The following is a 24,165-nucleotide window of genomic DNA, read 5'->3' as shown; positions in this document are numbered from 1 at the left end:
CACGGTTTCTTGAAACACCAACATTTTATGTGATGGATAGTTAAAGAATCTTTTTTTTAATATGATTACACAAAAAAGAGTCCGATATCAGCATTCAATTATTTTTAATGAATTTTATTTTCTTTTTTCAGAGAAACAGGAACTATTGTTTTGGCTGCAAACGTATGATTCTGGAGCTTAATATATTTGGTCTCAGTTGATGTAGAATATAATCATCATTAAATGCATGCCAACTGTATTAAAAAGGGTTCTTTATAGATGTATCAAATAAATAAATATATTGTTGCGTCAAAGACTCCTTCCTTAAGCAACTGTATAAAAAAATTCTTGATTTTGTATTCAGTCATAACTTGATAATAGAAACGTTTTCTTTTCCCTGATGAGGATATCAACATACCGTAGTGGCTTCTTATATCATTTAATATAAAGCATGTGCTGTATAAAGCGTGTGAAATATTATCAATCATCAGTCTTAAAAAAGATGTTTCTTCAAGTCACTCACTGATTTTAAAATGGACAAGAATTTTGGACCACAATGGCTTCTAAAAAAGCTATCTACAAAAAGAAAAAAACAGATGTTGAAAAAAAAATAGATTTTCAAATTAACGAAGTATGTCTGAGACAGAGTTAAAAACTGGTAAACATCTAAGAAAACCAGTAGAATTATAATTACATGCATATATGCAAATTTCTAATGCTTGGTAAATATACTTACATCTGTATTATACAACTCAAACACAAGTGTAACCTGCATAAAAACTCAATAAAAAGCAAACTAAGCATACGTGATAAGTGTAGCTTAATGAACTTTGATAAATAAATCAAGACAAACGCAATTGCCATGTATAAGCCTTCAATGGTACAGGGGTTGACCTTGTAGGTAGGAGAGGATTTAAAAATGCAATGCCTGCTATACCATCCATTATTTTTTATATATTGCATAATAAAATATTGTTTAAATAAAGAAGTTGTAAATATAATATGAGATTCAAACCAACATTAATGTACGTATCATATATTACCTTTCTATTCAAATTCATTAACTGCACATCATACAGTGGTATAAATTGAAGGTTTTTTAAAACCTCTGTTAACGATATACAACGGCTGTCCAGAAAGTTTGTGGACAATAACATTGTTCTCCTTTAAAAAAAGGTTTGTTCCTCTGTTTTGGGGTAGCCATTTTGGGTCACCTCTATTCTAGAAATTATGCATAATATATTGATTTTACTCATAAATTCAAATTTTATTATGCCAATTTAGGTATCCAATGTACAATTGACCAAAAAATGATGCCTGGTAAGGTATATATTCTATGTACTAGATTGATAGGTAAGAGTTAGTAGTTTCTAAAAATAATTTTTCCCCCGCCAAATCAATATGGGTAGGTAACTCTAGCGCTGCAAATCACGCACGGTAAAATACTATTTTTCTTTGACGAAAACATGTGTAATCATTAATAATATTTATCAAATGAAAATTGCCAACATATTTTAATAAAAATAAAGTTTTAAAATAAATTGATTACCTTTAGTAATATCTTTTTTAGCTCACCTGAGGTTGACTGAGCTCAAAACGGTGACGTCATGTACACATTTCCTGGTATTGCTGAGACACTCTTATCATAAACAACAAAATAAAACACTAATTGTTTTAATATCTATTTTATTAAAATAACCAGAAATTGAATTTACTAAATTAGTGTAAATTCAGATCTATTTTATTATAAGACTAGAGTTGTTTCATTGAAAAAAAATAAATGGTTTTTTGTATGAGAAAATAAATATTATACAGATAAAATTACATGCATGCACACAATGTACACCACATTTTGTTTGGCGTAGTTAGCAATCATATCAGAAATAGCTGAATTTTGATGCAAGATCAGTCTGGGCAATCCTAAATTTACTTCAATTTTACCCCAGCCCCTACACACAAGCAGAATCTTTACATTCATTACTTAGATCTCAGCACAGCTCAGACTAATCTGCCATAACCTAGCTGTTTTTTAAGAGTATAAATAAACCAAATGGCACCAAACTACAACATCTAAAAACTGCACTAATTAACACAAATCAATCCACAGTGAGTAACAAAGGTTGAGTCACTGCAGTTAAACTTCAAAACATGGCGGATGAATAACCTTTTAACGTAACTTTCAAATGTAATAGACATGATCCACTTAATATCAGGTTTGTAAGGGTCAAAACAGGTAGAACATCAATAATTACAATATCAGTAGATGAAAAAACACAATATTGAGTCAGACTAAAAGAAATTATTATCAGTGTTCATAGCATAGTTTCTGAAGCACACCAGTTTTCTTTAGAGAAAAAGTGATCAAAAATATAAGTACATGTAAATCTTAAAGTAAAAAAAGCCAAAGACATATACAACAGTGAAAGTATATTTACTTGTATATCAACTTCATTGAAAAAAATAATAGCCATAAAAAAAACATTTGCATAGAAATATTGAATCACAACCTGTTTCAATAGCAGTTCAAATGAAGCACAAACAAGAAGGTGTAAAATACGTAAAAGCATGCGCATGCCAAGCATTGACGAGTGTACCAAACTTAATCGACTAGAGCATTCATCAAAAATACAGTATAATTTTCCTTTTGAATGCCCAGAACTCTAACAAAAGAGGATAGTTAATTAAAATTCATGTAAGCATTTTATTTAATTTACAAAATTAGAGAAACTTTAATTACCAGTACGTCCTTCTTTAATCATCTATATTTAACTTTCATTACCTTTTTGAAATACTGTAAACAGGGTTATTTTTGCCCTTTTTTGCAAACTACTTCAATACAAATCAGTCCTAAATATACACTAAGTTGCAATAATTTTTCTTTTTTTGCATAGCAAATTGAAAAGTTGGCCCTTATTACTGGTCGAATGAAAATCGCCATGGTAACACTAACTAAGGTATTAAATAGTGAAAATTCTGTTAACAGAGAATATCACAGTGGACAACTATCACATTTCAAAACCTATATGTTTGTGCAATGTTAACTTGGTAAACTTAATAAAACATATATTTTGAACAAAAGTTTCAACATCTTTGTTCCAATCCTATTTTTTTGATTGTATGAAACAACAATTTACAACACAAAAAACATACCGTAATGAGATTAAAATAGACTTAGTTCTGGAGAGATGTAAATATTGTAGAAGGACATGTGACCTTCATACAATGACCTTAGATTGACCCTAACAGACACAGATTATGTTGATGTGAAAGTCTGAAAACATATCACAAATGCTTAAAACAACATCAAGGAATGTTTAAATGTCTGTCAACAAAAAAAAAAATCATCTGAAAAGAATATGGCATATCTTAAGATTGTTTAAATGTCCTTTGTTTTTTGGAATTTGGCATTTGATATATAAAAATACATTCATATACATTACAAAAATCTCTCATAAGAAATCATTGATATGATGTTCCTTGAACACAGAACGGTTTTTTTTGTTCATTCAGTACTAGAATAATGCAGTTTTAAAAAAACAATTTATAATAATGTAATGAATTTTTTTTTGAGTGTACATGTATTACTAGAATTTCAGCTGAAAGCCTAAAGGCCTGTTTTTCATCACTAGATATCACTAATCAAGCTTTGAGCAGGGTAAACATACCTCACAATGAAAAAGCAGGTTACTGTAAATGCTAGGTTAGTTAGGAGATGTTAAGATTACAAGTATCCCTACAGCTGGTAGGCGGTGAACACTGCCTCTAATCGGAACAAGATATATTTATGGTTGGTCATTAGGAAAAACATTGGCATTAAAAATATTCTTCATTGATTAGATGAATAAGAAAAACAAACAGAATAAAGAGAAAACTTTGCACCATCAAACGCTGTGTGCTGCTTATAAATCTTTTACTTGGACCTTATTCATGGAATTAGTTTTTCATTGCAGCTGTACAGGAAAATATACATTCAGTACAACTTTTGTCTTTTACATGTAAATCACCCAGGGATAAAGGAAAATCAGAAGGAGACTATTTCTCCTACGGTACAGCTACGTTGTACATGTATCAAAAATAATAATAACATGTACTTATCAAAAACTCAAGAGTATTATTATAGATTCTTGACATATGTGCAGTATATCTACATCTTAAAGCTAACAATACACACCAGTGTACTTAAAACAGACATTGGTTTATCATAACAATAAAGATGTTGTTAAATCCAACATGATGATAATATTGCACACAACAGTTCCTTACAGGGTTCCCTCCTGTTACCCTGGTTATTGTAAATTGTGTCTAGATCCTGGTCCAAGAGGAGGAAAAGTCGAGTCAAATTCCTAAGTTTACAAGTGGTCAGATCCAGATCTACCCTGGGGATGCATTGCGGGCAGGGGACAGCCCTTTACTGGGGTCAGGGGTCATCCCACTACTGTGCCTTGGCTTTCTTTGATGGTTCCTCCAGTACAAATGGCTTCACACTGTCTGGTTTATGCGAGCTGTGTAAATAAATAAACAAATGTATGTCAAAGACTAGATAAAAATTGATTGGCCTTTGCTTAATAATTGATGGAAAGAAAATATTTTCAGTTATTTAAGGAAACAACGAAATAAATCTGCAGAGTTAGATAAAAAGACATGATTGAATAACAAGAACCATATTTAAACTGCTTAAAACCTCATAAACAAGATCAAGGGTAATGAGAGAGAGAGAGAGAGAGAGAGAGAGAGAGAGAGAGAGAGAGAGAGAGAGAGAGAGAGAGAGAGAGACTTACTGGTAGGGGGAGGCAGGTACCCCCACTAGTATTACAGGTGTTCCATTCAGGTAGAGTCTCCACATACTCTGAAATCAGCAAACACAAAACTTATATTCTCATTCTTATATGGATTGATTGATGCTTCAAAAGTCATAAAAGTAATATATAATACAATAAATAACTTCATCTGCATCTACTTATAGTAAGAAGTCATACCTTGTGAAATCCTCGCACATCTAGATCCCACAAATGGTAGCACTAAAACATAGAAACCGGAAATTCATGTAGTTTAAATGAGTGATCAAACAGAATAACACTGTTAAAGAAATCTTAACAATTTGTACTTATTGATCTTACATACATGTATGTATGTAACATAATAATGTTATAGTACTCATTCTTTATTCAATCTACCGGTATATCTAAATCTTAATATTTTGAATTAATGCTTAAAAATAAATTGAACAAATTTGTGGATTTCCATTTTTTTAATAATGGATACAATGATCAGGTTTTATAATTTGCTAATGATTAAAATTCACAGGCAGGTGTCCCTATAAATTCATGAATATCGGGCAACCATGTATAATAAAAATTCCACAAATCTCTCTCTCTCTCTCTCTCTGTCTCTCTCCCCTCTCTCTCTCCTCTCTCTCTCTCTCTCTCTCTCTCTCTCTCTCTCTCTCTCTCTCTCTCTCACCTTGGCGAGCTGTTTCCAGGTGGTAAAATCTGTGGGATGTGGCATTTGTATGTACATGACATGTACAGCATCCTAGACAAAATATAAATATGTTTTAAAACGAGTAATAGTCTTTAGAAAACTAAAACAGAAGAACTGTCCACCGGCATTTATTTTGGTGGGATATAGAGGTTATTGATGAGCATCACAGACTGACTGTCTCTTTTATGACTGTTATCTAAGCATCACAGCCTCAGTGCCTGCTGATTTATACTATAAGGACTTTTAATTATAGAAAGTAAATAGTTCAGAATTAACATTCAACTATAAAAAGTCCTTAAAATAGTCAATATACAAAATACAACGTACTGCACTCATGGACAGGTTCTAGAGTAATGTATATGTTTACTTCATGTATATACCTTGTTGTCAGGGACAGGCCCTCTATCACACGGATCCTGGCTGTGATCATGTATATGTACCATAGTTATATATATAATGTACTGTATGTACTATAGTTATATATATAATGTACTATATGTACAATAGTTATATATATAAATGTACTATATGTACTAGAGTTATATATATATTGTGCTATATGTACTAGAGTTATATATATAATGTGCTTTATGTACCTTGTTGTCGGGGACCAGCCCGCTATCACACGGGTCCTTGCTGTGATCATGTATATGTACTATAGTTATATATATAATGTACTATAGTTATATATATAACGTACTATATGTACCTTGTTGTCGGGGACCAGCCCGCTATCACACGGGTCCTTGCTGTGATCATGTATATGTACTATAGTTATATATATAATATACTATATGTACTGTATATATATATATAATGTACCATATGTACCTTGTTGTCGGGGACCAGCCCGCTATCACACGGGTCCTTGCTGTGGTCCACTACTACCCCTGACTTCAGGATCTCATTTATCATCACCTCGTATTTGTCAGCTGTCATCCTGGAAAATATTCAGATTACAATTTTATATTCAAATTTGCATCAAGATAATTATACAAATCAGTTATTTATGCATTTGTTCATCTGACATTTGTAATACGGAATATAACATATACATGTACATTAAAACACATATAAGTTTTTAGTTTAAAAAATTAAAATTTATGGGTGTAAATTTATGACCAAAAATAAAAACAAACACAGGTGACTAATATATAAAAACTTACAAATTATTGATTTTACTAAAGGAATACTGTAAATTCCTTATTATACGCGAGTACTTAATTCTGCGATCCTGCTGGTTTGTATCAAAATGCGAGAATATAAAATTGTGAACGTGGAAGTTTTCTCCTTATTTCTTATAGTTTTCAACTCTAAGAAAATAATGGCGAGATTTTTAAATCTGCAAAGGATGCTTCTCGCGATTTTACGTGGATAGGCCTATTATTTTCTTGCGTTTAATTTAGAATCTACAGTAAGAAATTCTTTAAGTATTATGAGGAGATAATTATCACCTCATAATATTCAAAGAATGATTCCTTATTACATGTACTTATATTGGTATATAATTTTCAGCAAATGTATGATTAAATATTAGAGTATTGGCATATTTATGCGATTTGTTTCATTTCCTATAATCATAAGAGCCCTACTTGCGCCCCGATTATACGTCATTTGAATTTATTGGACTGTAACAATACAAAATTGATTTGTATTGTCATCAAAGACAAACACACTGAAAAATGTAAATATTAAATCTTACATAAGAAAATTCAAATATATCAATTCATGGAGGAGTTTATAAATTACAAAGGAAGAAGTTCAGTTTCACCTGTCTAGGTCCTTCAGAGCGACGTTAGATTCGTTAACAATGGAGTGTTTTTTAAAGTAGACTTCTTGGAAGTACGGATTCATGTTGAGTCCTTTAGATCCGAAGTGATAAGTGCGGGAGACGTCCGGAATGATACACTCCCGGTTCTTTCTGACCGTGGGGAGACGCATCCACATGTCCCAGTCCCACTGCTGTCAATCACAGAAACACACAGGTGTTAATTAAAGGTAAGTCATTAGGTGACTAATTACAAGGTAAAAGGAAGTTAAAGTAAACTACGTCAAGACTGACATCATATCATTGTGAAATATCAAACAGTATTTTAGGTTTAATAAAGGAAAATGAAATTTAAGTAAAAATAAGTTTTTAGCATAGTTTTGATTAGGATTACGGCTTAAACTTATGAAAGAAATTTGTCTGTTAAAAATCAGTTTGTCCTTACTTTGTCAGAAGAAGGCCACTGTTTCTCCAGTTCGTCCTTGAAGAGTTTCTTCTTCAGCAGCCAGCCCAGCCCCGGCATGGTCTCCACCCGGTACAGCTTACGTGGGTCCTTACACGAGTGGGAGTAACCCTAAAACAAGGAACCAGGCCAAATCTTAACAAAAATCTGACCTTAAGCAGGGAACCAGGCCAAATCTTAACAAACATTTGACCTTAAGCATACAAAAATTTGACCTTGAGCATATAAAAAGGTTCATGTCTTTAAAGAAGTAAATTGGGGTTTAAGCACAAAATGAGGCTGATACTTTTTTAAGTTGAAAAATGTTATGTTGACAGGCTTTACTTAAGTGGGAATCTCTTGTAAACCAAAACAAATAAGCTAGGTCAACATTTCCAACAATGATGCGACCTTTATAAATATACATAATAGGGTAGTTATTTTTTATCAACTATTAACAATTTAATTTTTAATAAGAAAATTTGATTCTAATAACAACCGTGAAATTATCATTTCATCCAGTTTACTCAACTGGTCATTCCAAGCAAAGATACAGCGTAGACTGATGTTGGGATGTGTTCAGTTTACTTACCTGGACATACAGCATAGACTGATGTTGGAATGTGTTCAGTTTACTTACCTGGTCATACAGCATAGACTGATATTGTGATGTGTTCAGTTTACTTACTTGGACATACAGCATAAACTGATGTTGGGATGTGTTCAGTTTACTTACCTGGACATACAGCATAGACTGATGTTGGGATGTGTTCAGTTTACTTACCTGGACATACAGCATAGACTGATGTTGGGATGTGTTCAGTTTATTTACCTAATCATACAGCATAGACTGATGTTGGGATGTGTTCAGTTTACTTACCTGGACATACAGCATAGACTGATGTTGGGATGTGTTCAGTTTACTTACCTGGACATACAGCATAGACTGATGTTGGAATGTGTTCAGTTTACTTACCTGGACATACAGCATAGACTGATGTTGGGATGTGTTCAGTTTACTTACCTGGACATACAGCATAGACTGATGTTGGGATGTGTTCAGTTTACTTACCTGGACATACAGCATAGACTGATGTTGGGATGTGTTCGGTTTACTCACCTGGTCATACACCATAAACTGATGTTGGAATGTGTTCAGTTTACTTACCTGGACATACAGCATAGACTGATGTTGGGATGTGTTCGGTTTTACTCACCTGGTCATACAGCATAGACTGATGTTGGAATGTGTTCGGTTTACTTACCTGGTCATACAGCATAGACTGATGTTGGAATATGTTCAGTTTACTTACCTGGTCATACAGCATAGACTGATGTTGGGATGTGTTCGGTTTTACTCACCTGGTCATACAGCATAGACTGATGTTGGGATGTGTTCAGTTTACTTACCTGCACATACAGCATAGACTGATGTTGGGATGTGTTTGGTGTTACTCACCTGGTCATACACCATAAACTGATGTTGGAATGTGTTCAGTTTACTTACCTGGTCATACAGTATAGACTGATGTTGGGATGTGTTCGGTTTTACTCATCTGGTCATACAGCATAAACTGATGTTGGGATGTGTTTGGTCTTACTTACCTGGTCGTTCCAAGCAGAGATACAGTACACACTGCTGTCCTTCTCCATCAGGTGCAGGGTCTGACTGAAGTAACTGAAACAAGCAGAACACTAGTTGTTTATGGAGAGATGAATTCCATTTGTACATATTTGATGACATTTACATTAATATAGCATCAATATTTAAAGACAGAATTTTACTTTTCTTTGTTCCTCTGAAATAAATATAACTGGCTTTGCAGTTCATAGCAGACATAATTGACCTACTTGAAAAAGTCTGGTGACACATCTAGATCTTCCTCAATGACAATGGTATACGAAGCCTCCTGGGGAGAAAATTTGAAATTACATGTATTTGCATTTAAACTAAACTTATTTTTACAACATTGATAAACAAGTTAAACAATTTATATAACTATCTTTTGTTGGCATGAATGTTAACACAAAGGAGTCAATGATAAGAGAGGAAGCTGGGGTATACAAAGAGTACCTACGTATTGCAGCTGTGACCCCCACACCATTTTACACACTGATGATCATATGATATTGTTTGACAAAATAGTTTTTCCTCGATACAAAAGTTGTATCTACCGTAAAAATGTTCATATTTCTAAAAACCATGGTAGAGAAAGTAAGTCAAGGACTTACTGGGTGAAGGTCAAAGGTGGCAGTGAGGCTGGCCTTGTAGTGCTGGCTGACCCTGGCGTTCTTCTTCCCCTGGGGGGTGTGCTGTATCCCCCTCAATCCGAGCAGTCTGGTCACCTCCAGGGGCTCCTGACACAGGAAAATTACACACACAATTATATTCCCATAAGCTTGTCAGTAAACATAGTGTTAACTGTGTGTGTTATGCAGTCTATTGTAACAACATGAGGGGATGTACAGACCTGGAAGAATCCATCGATGAACACCGTGATCATGTCGGCTCGTACTCCTGACGTACCTAACAGCCTGACCAGCATCCTGGGGAGGTACAATAACAGCAGGGTATCACACAGCGAACAAATATGATATATAGAGGATATCTATATTGTGTGATTTTATATTTGCTTTATCCAACGAGTTGAAATGGTGTATATATTCGCGAGGCTTGCCGAGCGAATATAACCATTTCAACGAGTTGGATAAAGCAAATATAAAATCACACAATTATAGATGTTCTATTTATCTCATACAATTTGATTTATATTATGAAGCTTTTGAGACAGTCCCTTATGTGACCCGAATTGGTTTTTTTTTGTCAAAGATTAAAACGATGATACAACGTTGTGTTATGCGGCTATTTTGACCTTGCGCAATACAATTTAGTACGTCATTCCTGAGATAAATCTAACTGTTTTAATGTAAAGTTTCGCTGAAATAAACCTTAAAATAATTTTTTAGCTCTAAATAATTTTTCTTAGAGCTTATTCACTTGATTAAATGGAAATTCCGATTAGAAGACTTGAATAATCAAGTTTGTTTACATAAACAAAGTTGCGAATGCTCGTTAGTTTGAATTGACTCGAACGAGGAACAATTGTTGATGTTTAATAAAACAAACACTAGGCTAGCCATATGATTCGAAATTGAAAATAGTGAATAAGGATGCTTACTTGTGGTGGAATAAAAGTCTTATGAAACATTATTTCGGTAAGTTATTGTATATAAACGCAACCAGAGCGCTCTGTTTTCATCGCGTCGTCAGGATGTACTACTTGATAGTTAACGTTTGCAGTTTTATTAACTTCACAAAGCAAATTGAAAGTTGGAAGTGGGCTAAACTTATCAAAAATCTTGACAAACAAGAAAAAAGGGTCTTGTGGTTACAGTTATGAATAACTTTGCAAAAAAAGGTGTGTGTGGGGGGCACAATAGCCCCCCGGTTCCGACGTCTGTGCTACGCAGTTATGTGTTTTCCTTCATATTTGTAATCTTAATCTTTGACAAAATCAATTTTATATTAATTTTTGTAGTAGATATAGTTATGTTGAAAGTACTAGCAAATCTTCGAAAATAGGTCACTGAAGTGTTGAAGCGAGGGGTTGTGTCAAAAATAGTTCGGACCGGAAGTATTTGATATAGCATCACCCGTGTGATATAGCAAAAGTTTATCACACGGGTAATATACATAATTTTTGGTCTTATAACTAACCTATAGAGATACTGTGGGCTTATAACTCACCTATACTATAGAGATACTGTGGACTTATTACTCATCTACTGAGATACTGGGGACCTAATGTTACTCATGTGTAGAGATACTGTGGACTTAAAAATCACCTTTAGAGATGCATGTACTATGGACTTATAACTCAACTGTAAAGATACTGAGGACTTATTACTTATCTATAGAAATACTGGGGACTTACATCTTACCTGTTGAGATACAGCATACAGATGCTAGTTATCACATAAACTTGACAGACAGACAGACAGACAGACAAAGTACTACATCATTTACAGTAACTCACCTATATAGGTACTGTGGACGGTTGCTGGCTATCACAGTTATTGCCACATTCTTCAGATTGTCCACCTCTAACTGTTCTCAAATTATAAGATTTTAGAAAATTTAAAATGTTTGATGGCTTGATACTTTGATACACATTAAAAATACTTATCATAAAACAGATAAAATGTATCTTGGCCCACACCAATTAGTAATATAGTTCAATTCTGCAATTATTTCAAACACAATTTAATATATTACCAAAAAATGTATTCTTTGCATATATGGAAATATTTATGGATAAGTTTTTTCAACTTTTTATACCAAAACTCACCTAAGACCTGACAACACACAAGGTAGGAAATGACAGAAGCGCCGGCTTGAAAAGTGGGTAACAGTGTGTAAAGTTATTCTTTATGATGCCTGAATTGTGAAAAATGGGTGACTAATCTCAATCTGATTAAAATCACATCCTCAATCTGCTCAAACGGTTACAAACAAAAATGGAGTCATATGATGAAGTGATGGCACATGTTCTCAAATTGCTCGGTATCAGAGAGATAGAGACAGAGCATAAGTTCATATTACACACCCTAAGGAAATCCAAAGATTGTATTAGCACAATTTCCATTACACATACCTGTGTAATATAGCATTTAAAAACACCTGTGGCCTACTCCAAAAATCATAAACTTTTTCAGCATCTAAAACCTATGGATCAGATTCAGCATCTATGCCTGATCATCATCAGTATCACAAGATGCATCATCTATTCAAACCAATAATAACTAAGATTTGTCTATCATAAAGCGCCAGCTCCAAAAACTTTTACCACCTCATCCAGTGTCCCAAACCTATGACTTAGATTTAGCATTCAAGCCTTTCAAGCGCATAAGTATTAAAAGATGCACCATCAATGCAAGTTTGGTGAAGAAAGGAGAAGTAATAACTTAGATACAGAACCTGATCCAAAAACTTTAACCAGGTCTGGAAGCCCACATTGTCACCAGGGGTATAGCATAAGCTTCCCTCCACTTCATCTTGATGAACTAAAAACAGTTTTCCTCGCAAAGTTTCCAGCACAATATTTTTACCTGCAGAAGTGCTAATTTAAACAATAAAATGTTTTTTTTTCTGATTCATGCGGAATATGAAGGTGGCCACATTGCAGAAAAAATACATAACCCACATTACGAGTCATGTAAATTTTTTATGCAATGATCGCTATCTTCATATATATATGTTTATATTTACATTTTCTTTCAACAAATTTATAAATTTATTGTAAACAGTAAGTAAAATTAACTTAATTACTGTTAATGTACATCGGTACCATACATTAGCTTAAAGAAACAGCCAAATCATCCCTTACAGGAATTTGAGTCTGACATCATCAGGATTATTTCATACAGTCCGTGATTTGTCTTAAGAGATCACTGTATGTTTCCATCAATCAATAAACAGGTGTGTAGACTTCAGCCTTGTCAGTTTCTACAGAGCTATGAATTACAATAAGTTTCCGTAAGAAATAGAGGGAATCATACTCGGTGGATGAAAATATAAATTTTATATATATAATATATTCATATTCCTGACAAAGAACATACATGTATATAATGGCTTTAAAGCAACAATATAAAGATAGATAAAACAAATAAACATTGAATTATATATAAAATAATATATTTTCATTGAACACTTAAATCTAAGGTATTGTGAATATAGGATGACTGACTTGGAATGTCTTAGTACAAAGTTTGTTTTGTTAATGGCTATAATTTCATAACTGGTGTGGTGTTGACTGAATCATATCCTGTATTCTCCTCTGTGTAGCACCTTGTATGTTGTTCCATGGATACTGCGTGAGTGACCGTTGGTATGAGTATAAAGCAGCCTGGAGGTTCCCTGTGATCTGTTGACAGATCCCCAGGATCTCCCAAGAGATGTCTCTGTAACGAACAGGTACATACATTCCCTGATCATGGTGGACTAGGACCTGTAGCTCATCTAGAGCTGCTTGTGATAATATTGTATCAATGTGTCTGTAACACAAGAACTCTAGGAAGTGTAATATTACAAACACTGGGATATATAATGTAGGTTCTGTATTCTGTAGAGCAGACTGTTGTTCTGGTATTAGTTCACTGATATAACAGATTGTGTTGTGAAGTAGGATATCCTTTGCTATAGCCTGTCTCATCTTTGTAGACCAGGACTGTCCCCCTACAGCCTCAGTATACCTCTCTCTGTCTACATGTCTCCAATACAGCAGATATGGCTGTGCTAACTTGAACTTTGTAATCTCTATAATAGATAAAGCTTCCCTGTATCTGAGTGTCTTGTTATAATACATGGCAATGTACAACATGTCAGAGACACACCCAAACTTGGCTGCTAATTTCAGCATTTGACAGGATATTTTGTCTGCAATATACATCTGTTTGTTGACACCTGTATTAGTGCACATGTTGTGTAACATAACTGCAGTGTGCTGAAGGACAGAGGCTGTAAGTCTCTGTAACATGAAAACTTGACAGTGTGTAAGGCGTGAATCTACCCAATGTTCTATTGTGTGTATGCCTTTTATATAAAGGTGTTTACCTGATCCTACATAAGTAGAAGTACGCATTGTGTTGAAAAGTTCTATATCATAGTCAACTTCAGACATAAATAAACTCTCATCTGTACAAACAAAAGCTCTAGGGTTGTACAGGACATCAATGATGTAGGACCTGATAGAAGAACTCTGTAACAGACAGGCCAGACCTTTCTTGTACAATTCATGTAACTGTAGGAACAATCTGTTTTGTGCTGAGCTGTGGACCTTTGTCAGAAACAGGTTGTTTTGTGGGATGAAAAAGTTAGGACAGATCCCCTCATACACCCATTGAAGGAGGAGTTTAAAGCAAACCCAGAGACCAGCCAAGAGATTTTGTGGACACCAATGAGGTAGTGTGTTTTGTTGAATTGCCCAGAAAACTGTTGTCTTCATATGATAGGAACACAGCAGTTCATTGGTTTCTTCTGATTGTTGATTTATAACTTCTTTTAAGAACAGCTTTAACAATCCATATGTCAAAAACTGACAGTGGTTCATTGCTGACACACATTTATACTCTGCTCGTGAAAAAGAAAATCTCCATTCTTCCTTTTCATGGGGTCCAAATGGGTGTCCTATTGCTACAAAGTGGCATCCATTTCTGACAATGTCATTGACAACTTCAGAATCAGGCCATGCATGGCATCTGTCTTTCCATGAGGAGGCAGATGGAGGCCAAAAGTCACAAACAAAACAGTGAGCAGTGTCATATTCTCTCCCTGCTATATAACCACTACCACAGGGTCCATGTACAGTAGAATTAGGATATGCTTTTGAACAAGTTAACTCTCTGTATATATAACTAGATATATAGACTCTGTCATTCATTCTGACACAAGCTGATTGGACTTCTCTGTATCTTGATGTTGTCAGTAACTGAAGTAGAGTGAATCCTGGTGGACTCTCAGAACTGTCAGAGAGAATCAAGGTTGTATTGGCTGTGTTGTAATACTCAGACTGAGACATGTCCATGATCACTCGGTGGTTGTTTGGCCAGTACATTACGTCCAAATCTGATCCCTCCAGTCTGAATCCTTCCCTCATACTTCCACTCATCATCTCAATGACTCCATCATAAGTATAAAATCGTCTCTTCATCATATCTATGATGTCCTGTGTCTCCCTCCTGAGGGCCACCTGTTGTGAGGTCCCCAGTATCTCACACAGTCCCACAAACACTGACTCTGACAGGTGCTGGAGTCCCTCATATCTGTTAGCATTAGATGTGTGTATTGTTTTGAGCAATTATCAATTTGTAAATCATATTTTTCATACCTTCAGATAGAAAATGTTCCAATAATGTAGTGCTTACATTTTATATGAAAATTATAAGAATATTTGCGTGAACTTACATTTCAACTTGGAAAGACTCCATTTTAAAGGTGAACTCTACACCTGTGGAAATTTTATGCTATTTTTAGCTGCAGGAATTTTATTTTATTGTACTTTCACTTTGTTTCAGCTGTGTGTTTTATTGTCTTTCATAAGTTTACATATTTGATTGCTGGTTTTAAATTAATTTCTAATTAAGAAGTTTGCTTAAAAGAGAGAGACAGAGATGAATGAATAGGGAGCTACAGATATTTAAAATTAAGAAATCCGTTTAGAATGTGTATTAAATGCCAAGGTACCTAAATGTGTTTACTGTCAAAGTGATACCATATATAAAATCAATGAATAGTGATATAAAAAATCTGGCCTGACAGAACAAGACCTACAGATATCACTGATAACAACCAATGATTGGTTGGATGGTTGTAGGAAGAAATTAGGTATACAAGTGGATGTTATATATCATCCAATTTTAAATGACATGGTCCATTTTTTTCTTAATGCTACATGCAGATTTAAACAAATCAAAGTACTGAAGTACTGAAAGCTGGGCTCTTTTGGTGTGTCTTTAAGCATATTAGTGTAGTAAAAACTGAAAATCTCTCTCTCTCTCTCTCTCTCTCTCTCTCTCTCTCTCTCTCTCTCTCTCTCTCTCTCTCTCATGCTTTTAATGTCGACAAAGCGTCAGAGAGTGACCAAATTTTGTAAGCGGCTATAAACAAAAATATGTCTGTCTAGTAAAAAAAAGTTCAACAGTTGCTGCCTTGAATTTTGAAACAAGCGTTATATATTCAATCCCCATTTCTTCAACGCGCAGCAAAGTAGTTCATAACAATTCATGCGCATTATATGTGTCCAAAATGCATAGTCTTGTTTTTTAAAGCACATTAATAATAAGAAAACTAAAAAATATAGACAATTCTCTCGAATTAAAAAAAAAAACAAAAACAAAATGCCAGCACTTTTGACAAAGCGTGGCTCTTTGTGTAACTATTTGGTATAGCGGAAGCTTTTACTTTGACGCTGTTTGGTTTTTTTGTTTACTTTTGAAGTTGTGCTATTTATAGTAACATTGGCAATTTGCCTGCCTAGAGCCAGGACTCTGCTTATAGCAGAGCCCGGCTAAAAACAGGTAGACATCTAAGAAAAGCAGTAGAATTATTATACCGGTATATGCAAATTCCTAATACATGTACTTAGTAAATATACTTATTATACAACTCAAACACAAGTGTATCCTGCATAAAAACTCAATAAAAAGCAAACTAAGCATACGTGATAAGTGTAGCTCAATGAACTTTGTTTATGAATCAAGACAAACGCAATTTCCATGTATAAGCCTTCAATGGTACAGAGGTTGACCTTGTAGGTCGGAGTGGATTTAAATAGACAATGCCTGCTACCCCATCTATATATTTGATATATTGCATAATGAAATACTGTTTATATAAAGAGGTTGTAAATATAATGCGAGATTCCCACTCTCATGCAATATGATACAAACGCCCCAGTTGACAAATCTAGCTCTTCTTGGAACTTTTCTATAACTTTGGACTTTGATATGGGGTGATAGAAGTCGATACACCCTTATGCAATTCTTTGAGCTTTAATACTTTTTGAAATCACACTTAATTCAAATATTTATTTAAATATTACTAGTTTTAGCTCACCTTATTATTTTCTTCCCAAATTATTTATATTGAAAATCTGAAGAATTATTTTACAAATTGGTGTGGCCTTGATATATTTTCCTAAACTTTTCCATATTAATCTTTTTTTAACTGCTGATGACTAATGTGATATTTCCTACCTTAGGTGGATTGAATGTGAGCGGGGCGGGGCTGTCACAGTCACACACTCGGCTGTACCCCTCGACCTTATCACAGAACTCCTGTCGCTTACTGTCACTGGTAGACCAAGGACACTTAGAATCTGTATCATATAAAACGTAAATCAAATGGTATCCATTATATGTCGATATATATCATAGAAAACACCAGTCCATTTAGTTTTTAAAATGTTAAGCTCTGATTGGTTGAAATGTTTACATTTATTTTTAATATCAACAGGTTGTACCTTATATCTTGGAATGCTTCAGTAACCAAAACAGTTATATTATTTTAACTTAGTGTGTGCCTTGCTACAGGATTGATTAACCAAATACACTTAATAAGCATTCAATAACAATCCTAACTGAGTGACCATGGCTGGTGGAGCGTTACCACTGATGCTGCATAACACCTTAACATTAAGATGGCTGGATGGTCGTGGCCATTTTCAAACTAATATAATCTCCTAATAAGAAGAGCTCTGTATAAAAATATATCACATATTCAAGTTTTCAAACCTAAAATATTTGGAATATTTCTATACTATATAATAGTTAATAACCAAACAACTCATTTCTGAAAATTGAAGGAAAATTTGATGGTTAATTTGTTGACCATCCAGCCTCCTACAAATAAAAAAAATCATTCTGTCCTTACCTTGCAGGGGCACCGGTTTAAGGACCTCCTCCACCGTGATTCTCTTGCCCCAATTCCCCATCTTGTTGGCTTTACTGTGTCGCTCACTGACAACTTGACCTACAAACATCAAAACACACCATATAGAAATTGTCAATCATTCTTTCTACATCAAATCAATATCTAACAAATGTTCTGCCTTTCTTGAATTTGAACATCTCTAAGCAGTACAGTGAAATCATTTCTATTCATAGGGGTCAATGTTCATGGCTAACTGAATTTTTCTGGTTCAAAGGGATGTAATTTAGTTGGTGGCAATTCCGAATAATTTTAATAATTATCAAACAAATGCTTTTATATATCATTATGTTTTTTGCGATGTAAATTCATGGGAAAGAGTTAACCATGAAAGCCACAAACATTGGTCCCCTACGAACAATGATGATTCCACAGTATCAGCAGAAGCAATTTGCTCCAATTTGTTTCAAACCAACATTGATATGCATATCATGCAATACATATACTTGCTAATTCATCAACTCCACGTCTTACAGTGGTATAAGTTGCATTTTATAACTAAAAAAATTTCTCAACATTTCTTAGACCACAAAAAATTCTGAACATTCAAATTGCTTCACGTCTTCATCCTTGAAGCAAAAGAATGCATTTAAAATATTTTGAATGAATAAATATCCTAATCCATTCTGTTTCTTCGAAGGTCACCTCTGAGAGACTATGCTCCTTACCCCCTTTGTAACAGATAAATATCCACATGTCTCGGAATGCCAGTTTCTCCCCCGTCACACTCCCCATACCCCTCAGAGCTGACCGGGCCTCAGGCTTCAGCTGAAAGGAACCCTCATCCTGGGGAGAAAAAACACAGATTAGTTGGTTAAAAGTGAAAACAATGATCAATTAAAGAAAAGTCAAAACACAGATCAATTAAAGAAAAGATTACTACAATTTTTTATTTTGTAGTTTGAGACTTTCCCTAAGACCAGTTAAATCTTATTATGTATTGAGACTTTCCCCAGTGGTATATTTTTTGTTTGTTTGAGACTTTTCCTTGAACCTACGGTATCTTATTGAGACTTTTCCCATTAAAGTGATCTTACTTTGATCGTGAAGACAAGAATGCGGTTTTTGGAGATTCTGTCAATGAAGTCCAGCATGGCTTGGTCTTCCCCAGAGCTGTAAGTGTCAAACACCTGCTTGGCCATCACCTTGCCCTGTAGCCATGGCAACATATAATTTAAAATCAATGATTTCCTTATTTCTAAAAGACATAATATGGCAACATAAAGAGATGTTTTCCTAATGGACATCAAGTGTACTTGTACTTGTTACAGAGAGAACATTGTTTATATAATCAAGTATCTTAGGCATACCATTAGCAATTATTGTGATGTCAATGACAGTCGCACTATGTGGGTGAAAAAGAAAACATTTCATACCGCCATTGTATATGTTCTCTAATCAATTTTTCAAATTTCTCAAGATATATGTAATCATGTTATTTGTTTCATAAAATTCCTGATTTTAATGAAAGAAAGATTTTTCTCTTAAACAACTGCTTCCTTTATTAGATGTATAAGAACTTACAGTAGCCTGGTTCAGGACAAGTAAATGGATTCCCCTGTTGACATCAAAATCATCATCTTGATAAACCTGAAGATAACAAAAAGGCAGACTTTTATCTTTGTTCGATCTTTATCAAGAAAGAGTACACAACATAAACTAAATACTAGAGTATTCTTCTTTTTGAATTGTACAATGAATGTAAAAAGAATCAGATGATCTGTGCCCACCGTTTGTCCGTTGACGGTGACGTAGACCAGGGACTTGCTAGAGGTGACCCCCAGGGATAGCTGTGTGGGAGGCCCGTCCCCCTCAGGTACCGAGTCCTCCCTTGTTTTACTCTCTAAACAGGAAATAAAGAATGTGTGATATATAAGTACACAGAGGAACACATTCAAAACTATTCACTTCATTACAATATACTGTAAAACGACATGAAGATATAATTGAGTAATACTTGGAAGGGTGCTTTCACTGCAGTGGTCAATTGTTAAACAATAAGTGTCAAAATATTCGATGTCAATCATCGTCACATTAAAGGTGCGATATCGTAATCTAAAAATGTATCTAATAAATTAACCTGTTGAACATGCTTAAGGTCAAGATCTAGTAAAAGAAAAGTGCCTACTGGTTTATGAAATTCAAGATATAAATTCTGTCAATGATGCTTCATAACAAAATCTTTGTTTCATAGGGTGTACGGGGCTTAAATTTTTGATAAACACAGTGAAAATCCATGTTTTAAACTGTCATTTTTAATGAAATATGAAGGAATTGAGGAACAAATTTATTGGAGTTTTGTCCATTTTTGACTAATTAAATATATTTAGAATGCCTACAGTCTCTCAAAAAACGGCATTAAACAAGCCTTTGACATCCTCTTTTAAATGATGTCAAATTGAATATAGGAACCGGGATTACTTTTCCCATGATTAAATATATAAATGTCAAAATATTGTTTTATTTTCTACATAATTCCTTTAAAGTTGTAAAATACAGGAAAAGATTCATCAAATCAATTATGACGTCATAATGGTTCTAGCACCAAAAAGACAGTTTTGAATCATTTACTAGGGGTGCTTTCCATTAACGTTGCCTCGCCGGCGACGTTATTGGGAAACGGTGACGTTAATGGAATGGTTGACAACGTCACAATGATCCAACGATGACGATTGCAGCTTAAAACTGATACTTATCTTAAAATTTGATCCAGAAATTTTGGCTATTTGTAGTTTTAATGTATTTCAATGTAGTAGGACAACTTTTAGTTTTGGAAATGCTGATTTTGTAGAATATGATAACCTCAATGCCATATTGTTTCCTAGTTGGCAATGGTATATAGCGTTGCCAAAATCGCTCGCCGGCGACGCGCGTTCCAGCAATCAGCGACGAAGGCAACACCATCAAATCCGGCGATGCCGGTTAAATGGAAAGCACCCTAGATCTTGACCTTAACTACACACACTTCCTGTGTCATCAGTAAGTTGACTGTAATGGACTCACCTCTGTAACCATCTTTCCTCTCATGCCTGTTCATTATGAATGAAATATTTATAATAGCAGTCACCACCAAGATTAACAGCACACCACTCTGTATGGACAAAAAACAAAAGTCACCACCAATATCAACAAGAGGTGGCCACATGCTTCACCCCTGAAACAATGCCTAGCTGTGACCTACATGCTGGATTATATAATACTGTATAATCACAACAAAATGCATATAGATTCATAAGCTTGAAAATGGCACTTTTAAGATAAACTTTGTATGATTCTTTGTTATATTTTGGACTTCCCAAGACCAATGGATGATGGTAAAATTTACCTGTAGTTTAAAACTTTTCTCTACTAACTTGCATCCAAATTTATTTTACAAAATGTTGCCTCCTTGTTCTTCATTAAGAGATTCTTATATGCTTTTTTCCCACTTCAGATTGTCTTAAACCTACACCAGCCAATCATTTAATGACAAGAAGCATTCGGAGATACGAGTACATGTATGAGACAAACAAATCCAGTGGTCAATAATGCAATACTAGGTTAAGCATTTGAAAGTATGTGTTTATGGGTGTGAGGCTACAATATGTTTTTAGGTACACATACCAATAACCTGAGTTTAAATTGTATATAAATACAATTTGCACATGTACATTAAAAAAATTGTTTAACCATTTTCAGCTTACTGTCACTGTTAATAAACTAATTTCTTGACTTTGATGAATCCAGATGCACAGTGAATCTTTCTGCAGAAATTATGATGAACCAGTAATTCACATAAAATTGGGGGACCCCTGCTGTTACAAACGCACATTCAAATGCTTGGCCTCTCAAAAAATTGCATTTTGCAAAAAAAGTATATATTAAGTACATGAAATAAGAATTTCTTTACACATATATGTTATTTAATTTAAAGCCTGTTCACGCAATACAGTGCTTGCAATTACCTGTAAAAGTCTTGTGAGCCATTTCTTCCTCCTGAGCATTTTCATTATCTGTGTCTGGAAATAGACACAGGAAAATAATAAATGTTCTTCATTATAGTATCCTTGGTGTAAGTATTTACTATAGCACTGAATGATTTATTTTTGACGTCGTGTCCAGGTGAACAGACAAATTGAATAACAAGCTTTCGCGGGTTTCCGTTATGATAATTCGTCTGCTCAACTGACAGCAGTTATTGACACGACGATGTCAACAATAAATCATTTAATGTTTATATTTACATTCCCTTACAGATGAAATCAATTATTTACATAAATAAATCAATAAAAATTGCAGATCACGGAGGGAATAAATTAGTAATAGCAAGAACAGCTTTAAAAACTGGTTTAAACTGGTTAATATCACATAAACTGTTGAGTTGAGATCGATGAGCATGAAAATATAATCCATGAAAAACAACTCTTGAATTTTGCTTTTGACAACATGTATGAAATATATTTTTAACTGATAACATAGAAATCAATGTTCGGGAAATACTAACTTATGTAAATTACATATAAATTCATACACAGTGATATGTTGTTGCATTTATAGGCATTCGAAGATCACAGAATTTAATTGAAAAACAAAGTAGAAAATAAATATAACTTAATTAAGAGAAGTTTATTGAAATGTAACATTTGGAACAAGTCAACTTGGCAGCTGGTAAACTCAGTACCCATAAAAAAATTAACTTGGTCCTTGGTAAACTTGGCACCTGAATTTGGGTGCCTCCATATAAAAACGCAATAAATGATGCATTTTAAATGTTTCTCTCTCTCTCTCTCTCTCTCTCTCTTAATATATGCAAAATTTTCGAAAACGATAACACAAAGTCACGTAAATATATCACACGTCCTTTAAGCCAAGCATTACACTTTTAATGTCACCATCTTTACACTTACACACCACGTACTGTACTTACTGAGCTACGGTAAGAATGGTGGGCGGGGCTTCGATTTCTCTGGGACGTTGAGCAAAAGGATTTTTGTTAACTATCCAAGGCCAACAAAATCTTATTTTTCACCGCTTTCAGTACCTTTCTTCATGGTGATTAAACCTCAACACACCAATAAATACAATTTAGCATTTACACATTTATAACAACACTTGCAAACAAAACAGGATCAATAAAGCGAAAGGTAATATGAAAAAGTGTATGGTCAGTTTTCATTTTTCCGAACGGGGCAATTTGGACCACAATGATTTGGTATTTGTATTGTATATGAATAAATAAGTTAAAACGTGTGTCACAACCTAAAAATTAAAAAGAGACACAAAGTAGCACATGAATGATACTTTTTATATGGATATGTTCCCATTTAATCGTGAAATACAGTTGAAAAAAAGATTTAAAAAAAAATAGTAGTAATTAAGGCGAAAGGGGCGGAATTTCTTTATCTTTCATGAAACCTCATCCCTCAGTTGACTAAGTATTGTCGAATTTCATAATGAAACTTCTGTATCAAAAACAAAACTTGTAAATTTGTGAGATTTTTTGTCAATAGACTGGTTAGTCACACAGAAAAATGGAATTTGAAAAAATGAATTATTCATTGTAAAAATTTTAGTCAGTCTATATTAGAATAATTTGCAAGCTGATATGAAATCACATGTAAAATTGAATTAATTCATATATCCAATGATTCAAATGATAAAAAATTTCAATCATATTACATTACAATGTAAATATATATAGCTACCTGTTGTAAACTAATTCAAAATAGTGATATGTTGTATTGTTATACTTTCATGTTAAATACTGAAATCTGATTGGTTAAGACGCAGTTAATAATATTTACTATTACCCTCAGCGTTAGCAACGCACTTGGCAACGGGTAACATTAAAAAATATTACATGCGCGAAAATTATGCGCGTACGGTTCGCTGTAGAATTCACGTTATTCCTATATAAAAGCAGTAAAATTTTCTTTAAAATTTTAAAAAAGACATTCAGTATAACAAAATAAATAGTGCCTGTTTGGGAGGATAACAGTTGAAATTGACACCCCTCGAAAACCATTG

At 34.0% G+C, this 24,165-nt stretch overlaps 1 protein-coding gene across 2 annotated transcripts in view; it reads right to left on the bottom strand.

The window, feature by feature from the left end:
- LOC105326145 (protein O-linked-mannose beta-1,2-N-acetylglucosaminyltransferase 1) overlaps nt 1-23,292 on the bottom strand; it is a 36,324-nt gene extending 13,032 nt beyond the window's left edge. The window contains exons 1-21 of one of the 2 annotated variants that reach the window (XM_066067530.1): nt 23,066-23,291; nt 22,104-22,157; nt 21,163-21,250; nt 19,890-20,002; nt 19,684-19,749; nt 19,197-19,310; nt 18,828-18,945; nt 18,103-18,201; nt 17,427-17,548; nt 11,708-11,778; nt 10,142-10,217; nt 9,903-10,028; nt 9,522-9,580; nt 9,276-9,348; nt 7,674-7,802; nt 7,232-7,422; nt 6,292-6,400; nt 5,440-5,511; nt 4,956-4,997; nt 4,758-4,825; nt 1,722-4,481 (exon numbers count right to left, since the gene is read on the bottom strand). In XM_066067530.1, coding sequence (XP_065923602.1) covers nt 4,412-4,481; nt 4,758-4,825; nt 4,956-4,997; nt 5,440-5,511; nt 6,292-6,400; nt 7,232-7,422; nt 7,674-7,802; nt 9,276-9,348; nt 9,522-9,580; nt 9,903-10,028; nt 10,142-10,217; nt 11,708-11,778; nt 17,427-17,548; nt 18,103-18,201; nt 18,828-18,945; nt 19,197-19,310; nt 19,684-19,749; nt 19,890-20,002; nt 21,163-21,250; nt 22,104-22,148 — 1,851 coding nt within the window. In that variant the 5' untranslated portion in view covers nt 22,149-22,157; nt 23,066-23,291 and the 3' untranslated portion in view covers nt 1,722-4,411. Of the gene's footprint in view, nt 1-1,721; nt 4,482-4,757; nt 4,826-4,955; nt 4,998-5,439; nt 5,512-6,291; nt 6,401-7,231; nt 7,423-7,673; nt 7,803-9,275; nt 9,349-9,521; nt 9,581-9,902; nt 10,029-10,141; nt 10,218-11,707; nt 11,779-17,426; nt 17,549-18,102; nt 18,202-18,827; nt 18,946-19,196; nt 19,311-19,683; nt 19,750-19,889; nt 20,003-21,162; nt 21,251-22,103; nt 22,158-23,065 lie in introns of those variants that run through there. The other variant, XR_010708051.1, reaches the window with a different exon arrangement.
- Nucleotides 23,293-24,165: the final 873 nt, after the last annotated feature.

Source organism: Magallana gigas, chromosome 7 (assembly GCF_963853765.1).
Source record: "Magallana gigas chromosome 7, xbMagGiga1.1, whole genome shotgun sequence".
Classification (NCBI taxonomy): Eukaryota; Metazoa; Mollusca; class Bivalvia; order Ostreida; family Ostreidae; genus Magallana; species Magallana gigas.
The sequence above is the reverse complement of the archived record's forward strand: the minus strand, read 5'-3'. Positions and strand labels throughout refer to the sequence as shown.